This window comes from Aptenodytes forsteri, unplaced genomic scaffold, assembly GCF_000699145.1.
Source record: "Aptenodytes forsteri isolate BGI_AS27 unplaced genomic scaffold, ASM69914v1 Scaffold237, whole genome shotgun sequence".
Taxonomy (NCBI): domain Eukaryota; kingdom Metazoa; phylum Chordata; class Aves; order Sphenisciformes; family Spheniscidae; genus Aptenodytes; species Aptenodytes forsteri.
The window spans coordinates 2,245,778-2,258,094 of NW_008794451.1; the positions used below are offsets into that span (position 1 = coordinate 2,245,778).

Below are 12,317 nucleotides of genomic sequence, written 5' to 3' on the forward strand. Positions count from 1 at the left end.
GCGGCGGAAACCGGGGGGGCGGGCGGTGCCGGGGGTCGAAGCGATGGCCAGAGCAAGCCACGCTAGCAGCAGCCCCCCCGAGATCCCCCCCCCGAGCCCCCTCCGGAAGCACTTTGCTGTGTTTGAGTCGCTTTCGGGAGAAACCGGACCGTGTTTCTGCTCTCGGAGAACGGAGAGTTAAAACGCGTACAAGTTTAAGTACTGTCTGTAATGGCAAAGGAGATCCCCGCTACTTCTTTAGCGAGAGAAAGATAGGAACAGATACGAGCTTGCGTTACGAACGATGAAAACTCTCTTTTCTAACCTGAAATTAATTTAATTTCTTGGTGCTGACAGGTCTCAGGAAGATTAGTCATTGCTGTCTTCTTTAAAGAGTATAGCTGTCATTCTTTGTTAAAAAGTTGAAAGAACTTTTTAATCGCCGCTTTAAAACCATTACCTTTAGCGGTATGTGTCAACACTTAACAATAATCCTGATAAAGTGTCTGGAGATCCTGTGGCCATGAACTTGCGAACCGCTGTATTTGCTGTCTTGTCGCGACGCAGTAATCTGAAAATGGTCATTTAATAATCAGAAGAACTATGGTTTTGGCTGGCTGTTGTTACGTAGTGGCACTGTTGATGATCTAGAAGTTGATTGATTGCGTATTAATCATGCACAAATGGTAAGAAAGGTGACTGGGAGGATGATGTAACAAGAAGGAAGACTTCATCATACTTTTATTTAGTTGTCGTGTGGCAATAACCTTTTTATTTGGCCTGGTTGCTTATTACAACATCCTGTGATCTGTGCGAACTAGGGCTGGATTCTGTAGCAGAGAGATGGCTGTATCCTAATGGGCACCCTTGTGTGAGAAGTTTCTGGAGGGTTGTTAAATAAAGAGTGGCCAGTGTGCGGAACTAATCAGTTAAGGTATTGAAATTCTTTTTTTTTTTACAGGGAAATCTGCATTTAAACATAAGACTGCCTGCTTTCCAGAGTTGCTGGCATTTCAAAAGCAAATAATTGGCATTAATTATCAGAACTAAATCGGCTTTTAACTCTTCTATTTGGTGTAGTTAGTGCGCGTATAGTTCTCAGTGGCAGAATGTAAGCTAAAATTTTGCAAACTGTGAACCCTAAGGTTAGCAGCTTCTGGATGCAACTGTATTTGGAAAAGCTGGTCAAAGCAGTCAAGCATGCTGTGCTTTTCACACGTGTTGGGGCAGGGGAATGGTGTGCTTTGGAGACAGAGGCTTGTGCATACTAACTGCAGTAGAAGTATCAAGTGTGAGGGTTGTAAAGTAGCAATATGTAGAATATACATATTTAGCACCATCTCACTTTCCCTCAGAAAGGAAAAGATAACATTATAAGTTGCATCAAAATAGGCTAAAGAGTTCCAGCATTGTGGATAGCTATTTAGTGGGGGGGAGTCAGTTCTTACCTTTTGACTGAGTTATTTTTTTCATGCCGTTTTAAATGACTGGGAAAGAATGTATAGAATTTGTCTTCACAAAGTATTATTACTGTATTATGTCTTAAACTTTGTGATATCCAGTTTTATGGGGGGAGGTTGGCTTCTAGTTTGTGCATGGTATTATGGGCTCTCTGAATTAATGTTAGGTGTCACAGGAAATTGCTATTTAACGGTACAAAAAGTAGGTATCCACATAGATATAAAATATATTGCTAAAAGTGAAGTAAAGCAGCAGCTTATGAAAGTGCTCCTACCTGTGGCAGGTACCCGTCTGGACAGTACATTTACTTAGCCTGCAGCGTAACAGCTCCTGAGATGCATCAGAGGGAAGCTAGAGCATTGGTACAGCTGAAGCACTGGTACAATACGCGGTTAATTAGCTGATTTAGACTTAATAGTTATGCCTTACTATGTTCAAGAAAATCGATGATCAGAACCCTAGTCAAGTTTATTTTGCATCTGTGGATGCAGGAAAAATGCAAGTGCGGGGTAGGATCTGAAGGTTCCCCCTTCAGTAATGAAGGACTTAAAAGCGTTAGTGGTTCGGCACACTGGAATAGGTAGGCAGTAAATGAAAAGTGTCAGGTGCCTCTCGGAAAGAGAAGTAATTAATATAATGAGTATGTAGTGATTGATTGTAAAGTCTCATTTCTAACGATGTCACAGCACGTATGCAATTATCTGACTACATTGTAGCTTAAGAATCTCTACGCAAAAAAAGAAAAAACCACCCCACCCCCTAGTTCTTGCTCTCTTAGCATTGTTCTTTCCTTTAAAGATGGCATTGGTCTGAGAAATAAAGGAAGTACAGTACTTGTATTACTGCTAAAACTCTTTGTGAAAGGGGAGAGGAAAATATGTAAGTAAACTAGTTAGAACAAGTTTCAGATGGAAGCTATGAAGAAGGAATCTTCTGTGGTTGAGGGAATGGTGTCATTAGTTCACCTGCTCTGTCTGTCCTACACGCCTATGAATCATTGTATTTCTGTGCAACTATAACATTTCTACACTTTAATACGAAAAAATATTTTGTAGGTGCGGGACTGCATTCAGAAAACGCTGACTGAATGGAGCTCAAAGATTGGACAAGATCTAAATCAGGTAGGAGAGATGTTATGCGTGTTATCCATGTTACACGTGAAAACAGAGAAATATGTAGTTGGTTACACCTCTTAAAATATAAATGAGTCTACTAAATTTCTGTAAAAGTATCGGCAGCTCCAGGTATCTTAAAAGAGTATTTCTCAACCCATCTTTTTTTTTTTTTTTTTTTAATATTTACCAAATTTGGAGAGGTTAAGAAATACCAAAGTAAAGAATCCTGTTGATGGCAAATAAGACAATTCTTAGCAAAATAAAAGTCCTGGTCTGTAAGATTTCAAGTTAATTGTTGGAGCAATCACCAAAAAAAAAAAAAATTGTGTACCTTAGCAGTTTGCTAGCATGCTTGTAAAAACTCAATGGAGAATTACCTAAACTATGATAAACTAGATAGCTGAAGATCATTCCATTTGGAGGGGAACTCTGAAGCGTAGCCTTGGTTGTCTCAGAAATATTTCTGAAGATGCAGAAGTGGCAGTTTTTCCCTTAAGAGCTAAAGACTTCCACGTAATTCTTAAAACCATAGTCACGGGCATCTGACATCAAGATCTTGGTGTATTTGCTGGCTCCTCTTTCACTATTGCTTCTGAAATTCAGCAAAGCAGTAATAGGTTCCCACTAAATAAATTATTTTCTCTGTGAAATATTAGCAGGTTTCATTAGGAAAAAAAAAACAAAAAACCCCCAAAAAAGCCCACTAAAAAACTCCCCTGACTGTTTCTTTGGGTTGCGTTACCAGTTCTTGTGTAATGGTGTCATCAGCTGCACATTGCTGCGTTCCACACTGGAGTGTGGTGAGGCAGTTATTGCTGAATGATTTGTGGAGGATCTAATGATTGCTCTAGAAGAGAACGTAAATAAACATTTGTCTCTGTAAGATGTAGTGATCCATTTGAAGTTAATTATTTAGTGTAAGCTAGGTGTTACTATCAAACTGTTAACTACTTAATTCAAAATTCTTTTATGAATTATATTGGTTTCCAGTAATTTAAAAAAAAAAGTTAACGTTTGTTTAAAATGCTGACTGCATGGAATAACTCAAAGACTCACTTGAGGGTTTTGCAGTAGGGCAGCAAAAATTACCAGAGTTCTTGGTTGGGGGCAGGGAGGTGTGTGTGTGTATAATACAAAATCTCACGTAGGTAAAGACTTAAAAAAATCACCTTGTGCCAGCTGACGTGAGATGTCAGCCTAGTCTTAAATGAGGTGAGAGCGTGAAATCTCTGACACTTTCCTAACTTTTAGTTTCAAAATTATTGGTTTAAATTTGTATTTTACAGCATTTTCACTGTAGGCTTTTCATAGGCTTCACTGAAATTACAAAATACTTTTATGCAAAGATGTTCCCACCCGACACCCAAACCCCCTAATTCTGATAATGGTTTTTCTCAGCTGGTCATGAGGCTTTTTTTAAAGCAAGGCAGTTTGAATTGGCACAGCGATCTGTTCACATCAGAACACCGCTAAATCTTAGTCCAATAATTCTTACTGGTAATTTGTATTTTTTATATTAGGGGCATATAAGGCCTTTCATATAGCTTCATTTTCCTGACCTCCCCTCAGAGATCAAGAAGCATTGCGTTACTTTCTTTCGGTCGTTGCATTTCTATACTATTTTTGTTTCTGACTGCTGTAAGGCTTTTTTTTTAATTACTTAAAAACATTCTTCAGGAACTTACTGTCTCCTCTTGCCGAGTTGTTCCTAAGTCTCATGTACTTACTACAGGAAATACTGGAGGTTCTGGAATGTACTGTAGCTCAAGCTATAGAAAAAATAAATCCTGAAGAAAGGGATGAGTTGAAAGTATCAGGTAAGAACGTAGTCAAAAATCCGGTGGCATAAAAAGGTTTCATATGCAGTCATTAATAGGATGTTCGTATATGTATATTCTTTCCACCGTGTTTTGTAATTGCAAAGTCAAATGACATCAGTGCACACTGTCGTACTTTGGATAATTTAGAAGTGGGCTAAGAAAGACTTGAATTCGTGTTTCAGGTTTTAAAGCAGCTCGGCATTTTTTGAGTTTAACTTACATCCCCTCAGGACATTTTAAATGTATTTTGTGAATCTTTGACTTTTCTGAAGCAAAATATTACAGATAATACTGCAATTAAGAAATAGCATTGGAAGCACATTTATTTGCATAATTTTTCCAGGTTGAATATGATGAACTTGAAGGAGGCAGTCCAAACTAACACTAGTACATTTTGGGTCTCAGTAAGTTGTGAAGAGGTCTGTTTGTACTATTACATTTGGGGTTTTTATACAGGTTGTTACGGTTATTGCTTAGTGTGTTGATGCTTACGTCCTAGCTTTACAGCTTGTTAGATCATCTAACTGGATGATTTCTTGTTCTGAGACTGCACAACAACTTTGAAATTTAAGAGAACAGTGTCTTTATTGGGCATAGATCATCTCTGGATGATTTCTTGTTCTGAGACTGCACAACAACTTTGAAATTTAAGAGAACAGTGTCTTTATTGGGCAGTCACCTTTCAGAAGGTTGGTTTTTTCCCAATTTTTGAAGTAATTGGTGTATATTCTAAGAACCCTTTACCCAAGAATTCATAAGTAGTGTACGTAGCAAAAGTAAATATTTAATAATAGCTGGCTTGTTTAGTTATTGATTCCAGTTTCTTTGAAAATAGCAAAACTTTTCATCGTTGGATCAAACTCTTCATCGATCAGAGATGCAGTTGACCTGGGTAAGTGTGAAACTCAAACTTCTGCTAGGGTTTCTTTTTTATTCAGTATTTAGAAATAAAATTAGAACCTTTTCCATCTAAGAGGTGTATTTAGTGACTGTCACAAGTATCTCCTGTTTTCCTATTAAGAGAGACTTAGGCAATCGAGTCTATTTACACGTTAGTTCAATCGCTAAACTTACTAAATGTGGATCGCTCTAACCTCGGGTGCACAAACTCAAATCTGATTCCTTGCTCCAAGCAGGAGCAAGTTTTCATTCTTTCACACAAAACTTGTTAAAAAGTGAATAGCATGTGATGTTTTAGTAACAGTGATACAATAATTCGTACCAGTTGTTGTTAGTTGCCAGTTGTTTTTGACATGATGAACTTTGCTACTAGCTGTGCAGTATTTCAGAGATTATTTAGGAAATAAAACAATGCTGCAAGCAGCTGATGAAATAGTTAAGTTTTATTGAAAATACAGTACAATGACTGTACTGATACATAAAGTTTTGTTAGCCTAACGTAGCAGTAATTGCAAGCAGCACTGAACTTTACCACTTTGGAAGATTGTTGGGCATAAGGGGTTACCAAAGAACAAAGGGTCAGATATCATTCTTTTCTGTTGATACCCCAGTTAATAGCCTCTTTATTGTAAGTTGTAGTACCATTTGTTAAAAATACATTGATAGAATCCTCCTCCAGAAGGAAATAATTTATTTAGCTACTTGGTTTTATTCTTTTTGCTGTGCAGAAGAGGCCTCATGACCTGCATCTTCCCTAAAGCTCAGTGATACTCCAAGACTTGCCACTTCTCTCTGGCAATTTAAATCTCCATATTCGGTGTGCTTTTAGTCTAACTCCTCACATATATCAAATAGTTCTCCTAGTCCGTGCCCTGCACTTGAGTTATAGTTCAGAGTGAAAGTTACAAATTTTGGAAGAAATTGAGAGTGAAGGAATGCAAGAATTGTACGTCACCACTGTCTTCACAGAAAAATACAGCTTTAACATTGAAAAGGAGAAAAAAGCTTCACGCTTTGTTTGGTCGTGGGGTTTTTGTGGGTCGTCTGTCCCCCCCAAGACCTACAATTGAAACTTGGCCTTCAGCTGTATGTTTGATTCTCTGCTAAAAGCATTGTGTTACTATCCTTGACTGCTGATACGCTCAGAGTTTCAAACGGTGAATGGGAAGCTCGCAGAGTGAAGCAGGAGGTGTGGGTTTTGCTGAATTTGAAGAGTCGTGCTGCTTATGTTCGTATCTCACAAAAGATTTTTGCAGTGTCTCTGTTCTTTTTCCTCAGCGTGTTCTGCCCTCGGAGTTGCTCAGTTAGACTCAGTCATTATTGCCCCACCTCCCGTTGAAGATGGAACTAGCCTTTCCTTGGAGTATTTGCAACCTTATTGGCAAGAACTTGAAAATCTAGTTCAAAACAGAAAGATTGTTGCCATAGGTACCTCTGACCTAGATAAAACACTACTAGAGCAGCTGTATCTCTGGGCACAGGTGAGAACAAGCTTCCTACAGAAGTAACTGTTGTTTTGTTGGCTGCCACAGTTATAAACTTCTGTTATAAATGGGTTTATATACAAAATATTAATTAGCCCTGTTATCTTCAGCATCTTATGGATGGTCACAATGTTGTTCAAGGTGGGGGAGGCTCAAAGCGTGACTCACTTGTTCTGTGTTCTTACGTACAGACCAGCAAAGGCTGGAAACCACAGGTCTGTTCAGTAGCAGGTTCTTTGAAGTACTGAAGGTTTGAGTTTTGAATGCTTTTATATTTAGGAAGGAGTATTAACAGTACTCTTAAACCTTCAGATTTATTCCAGTGACTCCGAAAACATAGCTCGTTTCACTTTAAGCTGTGTGGAGGGATTTCCCCTTGGAAAAATGCTGTTTGAATGCTAAGCTTAAATGTAAAGAGGAAGACAGGCTATGAATGAAGTGGCACAATATTTTGTTGTCCAATGTGACTAATTGCCTCTTAACATTTGAGTGATGGAGGTCTGTACTAGTATGTGCCCATGCTCATGTGAGCTTGTGGATTCACTGTTTCCTTACTAGTTCTTTGGATACTCCTCTTACAACATTTCTTTTGTGGTATGTGAACATACCCTATCTGTATAAGAGGTCCTGATTTATGCTCCTCGCTGTTTTGTGAATATTGAGGGGATTAATGACCACCTGCATGGTGATCATGAATGCAGTTTGTGATGAGCAGAAAAAGAGTCAGTGGAAGAGAGTCTCTTCTAACTTAATCTGATTTAGGCACTTACCTGAAGATACGGAAGACTGCAAATTATATATCCTTAACGAAAATTTATTTGGATTTTTTTATTTGAAGTCTTTTTCAAACTAAGGCCCCTATAAAGTTTATACTAGAGAAGGGGGTGGGAAAAACCTGCTGCTGTTTAGGGAGCACAGCAGGCAGGAAGCCAGAATGGGTTAGTACTCATCTTGCTGTGGCAGCACCTGGAGTTAGATACTATTCTTGTTTTGGGCTCTGTGCTGCAGGAAATTGCAGATGTAGGAGTTGCCCGTTCAGCATCATGCAGAATTAATTAGCCTTGTTCAGACCTCAAAACAATGGTCAAAGGCAAATTGTTCAAAGCAAAATTTCTGTGGTAATAATAGAGGGCATGGGGGAAACAACATTAATTTTTTTTTTTCTTACAAAAGTATTCTGTTACTTTCAGGTAAAACCAAGTAGTAATCAGGTGAACCTAGCTTCCTGTTGTGTGATGCCACCTGATCTCACAGCATTTGCAAAACAGTTTGACATACAGCTGTTAACTCACAATGACCCAAAAGGTAAGGCTTTGCCAGAGAAGTTAACAGAAGACTTCTAAATGCATTTATTCAGTACACAATTGGGAATAATCTTTCTCTGAACTTCAAAGTTTGTTACATTTGAATCCCAAACAAAGAATTCTAAAAGTTTCTCCTCTATAAAATATGTCTATTAAATTCTTGCTTTTGGTTCAAGATTATTTCCACAAAACATAGAATGAAATGACAGTTGTATCACTGAAGGTCAGTAAATGACAAATGAAAATCCACTTGCCCAGAACTTGTCTGTGAAATAGCTTGCATAGAAATGTTGGTGGTCAGTTGATTTTTGAGTAGTTTGGTAATGTTAGACGTGTAAAATTACTACGCTTTAAGCAGGATTCTTTAAAAGTAGCAACTTCTTAAAATAACATTATTACAAAAAGAGTTGGTGTAAATTCTTTACTTGTTTTGTGCAGTGATTCATTTACTAATTGATTGAAGGGCTTGGAGGCTTTCCTTTAGACTCTAGAACTTTAGACTTTAGAGTTACCAGCTCCCTAGAATATTCTGGGATATTAGTTTCTCTCGAACACCATCTAATCTTCACTATAATTATGCCTTAAATATCTTGCTGGAATTGTAAGCGAGAAGTCTTTAAACAATATTTAGTTCATGCCTTCCCTACATTCTTCCTTATGACCAACTGTTCATAATGATCATACTTTTCCTTCCTTCTCCTTTCTTCCCACCCCCAAAGAAATAAAGTGTATGAAATGCTATTTATGAAGTACATGCTTTATAGTAGCACTGTTAAAACTAAAGAATTTCATCAGTGCTTGAGCATGTATCAGCACTGCTCTGGCAGCATACCAGATGAATTGCCATTCAATCTGACAATTTCCATGTCCTGTGAAGTCCAAAGTGCAACTTGCAATTTGATAAATACTCTCTATCGGGACTAATGAAATGAAGGAGAAGAGGATTTGGACAGAAAACAAAGCAAGTGGCAATTCCCTTATGCATTGTTTGCTAAGCTTAACTTTTCTGTAATGGTCAGCTGACGAGTATTGAGACTGTCTTTTGGGAACACTCTTCATCAAAGAGATTGTTCCCTTGACAGACTTTCCAGAGGAAACGAGGAGGATTTGTACTTGCCTTCCTTTTCTGCTTTGTGGCATTTAAGCCCATTTTTCTTAATGCGTCTTAATGCTTTCTGGGCTTGTGGTTATTACGAGCCCAGTTATGGGAGATGCTATAAATGTTGAGCTTCCAGTGACTGCAGAGGTAACTGAGAACGCTCAGTACTTTGCTGATTTCAGCCTTATGCTTTAGACACCTCTGGCTTGTCTAGCTAGCTTCTCAAATTTAATTTTCATTTTTTCCTGCTAATGGCTCTGCTGATCAGTTCCATTTGATACTGTAGAAATCTCAGTTAATTACTTTTGTGGGAGATACTCAATGTTGCAAAAAAAGTGTCCTGAAGATTTCTTCTGCGATATTCAGCTGCTTTTACCCTACGTGCATTCCGGAAGAGTAGATCTGTGGTGTAACTGGCACTACTTAAGATTTTTGACTGTAGAAAAAGGCTTCTCTTACGAAGTGTTGCTTTTTGCAGCTGTTTACATGACATTATTTAAAGCATGAATATCCCTTTTTAACTTCAGAATTACTTTGTGAAGCAAGTTTCCAAGAAGTTCTTCAGGAAAGCATCCAGAGCACGAAAGCACACGAGTGGATTCCTTTATGGCTTCTCCGGTATTCAGTCATTGTTAAAAGCAGAGGAATTATCAAGTCCAAAGGCTATATCATGCAAGCTAAAAGAAATGCCTCTTAAAACACTTTCTTTTTCTTTTCTTTTTTTTTTTTTTTTGGCTTACTGTTTTAATTTCTTGGGGATGGGGGGACATTGCTTTTTTCATAGAAACACTTTTACAGCATTTGTAACAAAGACCAAAAGTTCTAATTATTCAGTGTGATCTCAGCAGGAGTGTCTGCAGTGTTCTAACACTATTTTTCTTTCTTAACCTACTGACCGGTTCATTTAAAATATGAAATATTTTGGGTTTGTTGTTTTGAATTGAAATTATCTATAGAGAAACAGTTGAAAATATTTTTCTTTGTATGACCAGTTCACTGTAAAATTATCATTATATTTTAGCTGCCATTGGGTAGTATAGAGAAACTTATATATTTTTATTTTTTAAAAAAATGAATTTCTCTTAAATAATAGTTACTTATCTGGTAGGTACATAGATTTCACGCATTCAAGGACTAGTTTTTATAGAAAATTGTCATCTTTCATGAAAAATTACCCAAAAAAATGAAACTGGTATCTCATTACTTGGTATGTATATATATAGGCAATTCAGCTGTTTACTTTGTGTGGATGGGAAAATTGGTTTATTTTTAATATAGTGTAAAAGACCTCTCTGATTTAGAAAAAATGCATCTTCCAAATTACTTTCTGACTGTTACTTGAATCCCTTCTGGCTTCTTTGTGCCTCAATATGCTTTGTTTAGTGTTTGCACAAGTGTGATGTCATCTTTACCATTTGAAATAGAAAATGTATTATTGTGTGAATGTTTAAAATAAGAATTGAAAACAAGTGGATGAAAAAATCTGTTAATCAAAAATTGAATTGTGCCTGTCTTCTTCTCAACTGCAGCTTGTTTTTTTTGATACCTGTGAACTACACAATCAGAGTCGGCCAAGTCAGAACAGACAGTAAATGTTGAAGCTGTTCACTGTAGGATTGTGCAAAATGGATGACTTCTTTTGGGGTTGCCTAGGAAACTTTGTTGCTCGAGTGCCATTCAGAAATGATGCAAGCAAGGGTTAGCTTGAAGTCAGTTAGGTATATTTATGTTTGGCAGTAGCTTAGCGCACTGGCTTTTGAATCCTAGAGATTGCTGCAGCTAAGGCAAGGCTTCTGGTTTAATGTAGTCTTTCTATCGAAAAGGCCTTTTCATTTCCTTGGCCTTTAAATCGGAATAGATAGCAAAGCTCAACTTGTAGTTCAGCAGGAGCTTGATACTGAGTGTCTAAAATACTCATTTTCCATTTGATTTCAGGCAGGAGCAGGGCTTCATACTAGTAGTACTCATTAACTTAGTTGTACATATTTTGATCTTTGGACTGTAAGGGAATGAATTTTCACCAACATCTTTCAAATTCTGTCATGTAGGCAGCTAGTGGAATTTGAATGCTTGTAGGCAGTGAAGTTGTCAGCTTCCTATAGTCCATTCCAGCAAGTTAAAAGATTAATCTTTTTTGAGATACTTTTTGGGTCCTCAACTATCTTATCTGTAGGTGGCAAATCCTGGGAAATTCTCCTGGACTACTTCAGTTCTTTTGATAAATGAGGGGGGGGGGGGCGGGCACTGGAACTAGTAATGCATCAATAAAAGTTTGAATTTTTTTCTCCTAATCAAAACGTAGTCTTTTTTTAGTGTTGGGTCAGTGTGTATCAGAGTTTCAAAATTACGTGAGTTTCATTTTAAACTTCCTTACCAGCTTTGAGTTGCACGCTGATGATGATTAACTGCTACCTGCAGATTCTGGCTCTGTGTTTGGCTCTTGACATTCTGTATTGTATAACTCGCATGTGTGCTCAGTTTTATAAATTGAAATGCTACAAAACAAGAATTGTGCTAAAACAATGTATAGGCTGCTCTGATGGGATAATTGTTTCTTTCCTTTCTGTAAACTGTTAACAATTTGCTTGCTGTAGAGAAGTACCCTTTAAGACATGACAATTTCAAGACATGGTAACTTTAAGACATGATCATCTTATTTTTCTAGAGTCACCGATAGCGTTAACATTTTATCAGGTTATCTCCTTAATTTGTTTTGCGTCAAAGTGGGAGAGATGGGATTTCCTTCCATGAGAAACTTGAAAGTTTGAATTAAAATTTGAAATTCTTGTAGGCTTTTAATCTGTGCTTTGTATGAATTCTCAGTATTTTACACTGTCACAAATAGTATTTTACGCTTTGTCGTAAAAGGCTCTGAAGTGTCCTACGCTCTGGGCCTTCATCATCCAACGGCCCCACGACCGAGAACCCCCGCTCCCTCCAGCACGGCGCGCAGCTCCGCCGTTGCCGCAGTGCTTTTCCATACGAAGCCGAGACGCTGCGCCGCGCTGCTCGTTCCTCGCCCGTGCCTGGAACGCTGCCGTTCCCGATTTCCACCCGTTTCTCGTCCCCCGGGGTTGGCGGGCGAGGCCTCTCCCCTCCCGCGCGGGGCGGAGGCGGCGGCGGTGGCGCTCCCGCCCCACTGCCCCGCCGTGCAG

At 38.3% G+C, this 12,317-nt stretch overlaps 2 protein-coding genes across 2 annotated transcripts in view; both read left to right on the top strand.

Moving 5' to 3' along the window:
• Nucleotides 1-1,870: 1,870 nt before the first annotated feature.
• GCLM (glutamate-cysteine ligase modifier subunit) lies at nucleotides 1,871-11,958 on the top strand. Its single transcript, XM_009290485.1, has 7 exons — nucleotides 1,871-1,942; nucleotides 2,496-2,561; nucleotides 4,288-4,372; nucleotides 5,211-5,267; nucleotides 6,554-6,756; nucleotides 7,950-8,064; nucleotides 9,690-11,958. The coding sequence occupies exons 1-7, from the start codon at nucleotides 1,871-1,873 to the stop codon at nucleotides 9,857-9,859; spliced, it is 768 nt and encodes a 255-aa protein (XP_009288760.1). The 3' UTR covers nucleotides 9,860-11,958.
• The window catches only part of DNTTIP2 (deoxynucleotidyltransferase terminal interacting protein 2), a 10,446-nt gene continuing 8,916 nt past the window's right edge, over nucleotides 10,788-12,317 (top strand). Inside the window, exons 1-2 of the mRNA XM_009290462.2 lie at nucleotides 10,788-10,860; nucleotides 11,986-12,284. Coding sequence (XP_009288737.2) covers nucleotides 10,788-10,860; nucleotides 11,986-12,284 — 372 coding nt within the window. The remainder of the gene's footprint in view (nucleotides 10,861-11,985; nucleotides 12,285-12,317) is intronic.

Bases quoted from the DNA above. Each gene is read 5' to 3' on its own strand.
- GCLM (XM_009290485.1), top strand. From the start codon at position 1,871: ATGTTCAAGAAAATCGATGATCAGAACCCTAGTCAAGTTTATTTTGCA. The intron at 4,373-5,210 runs GTAAGAACGTAG...CTTTGAAAATAG, and splicing joins GGATGAGTTGAAAGTATCAG to CAAAACTTTTCATCGTTGGA. The intron at 8,065-9,689 runs GTAAGGCTTTGC...TTTTAACTTCAG, and splicing joins AACTCACAATGACCCAAAAG to AATTACTTTGTGAAGCAAGT.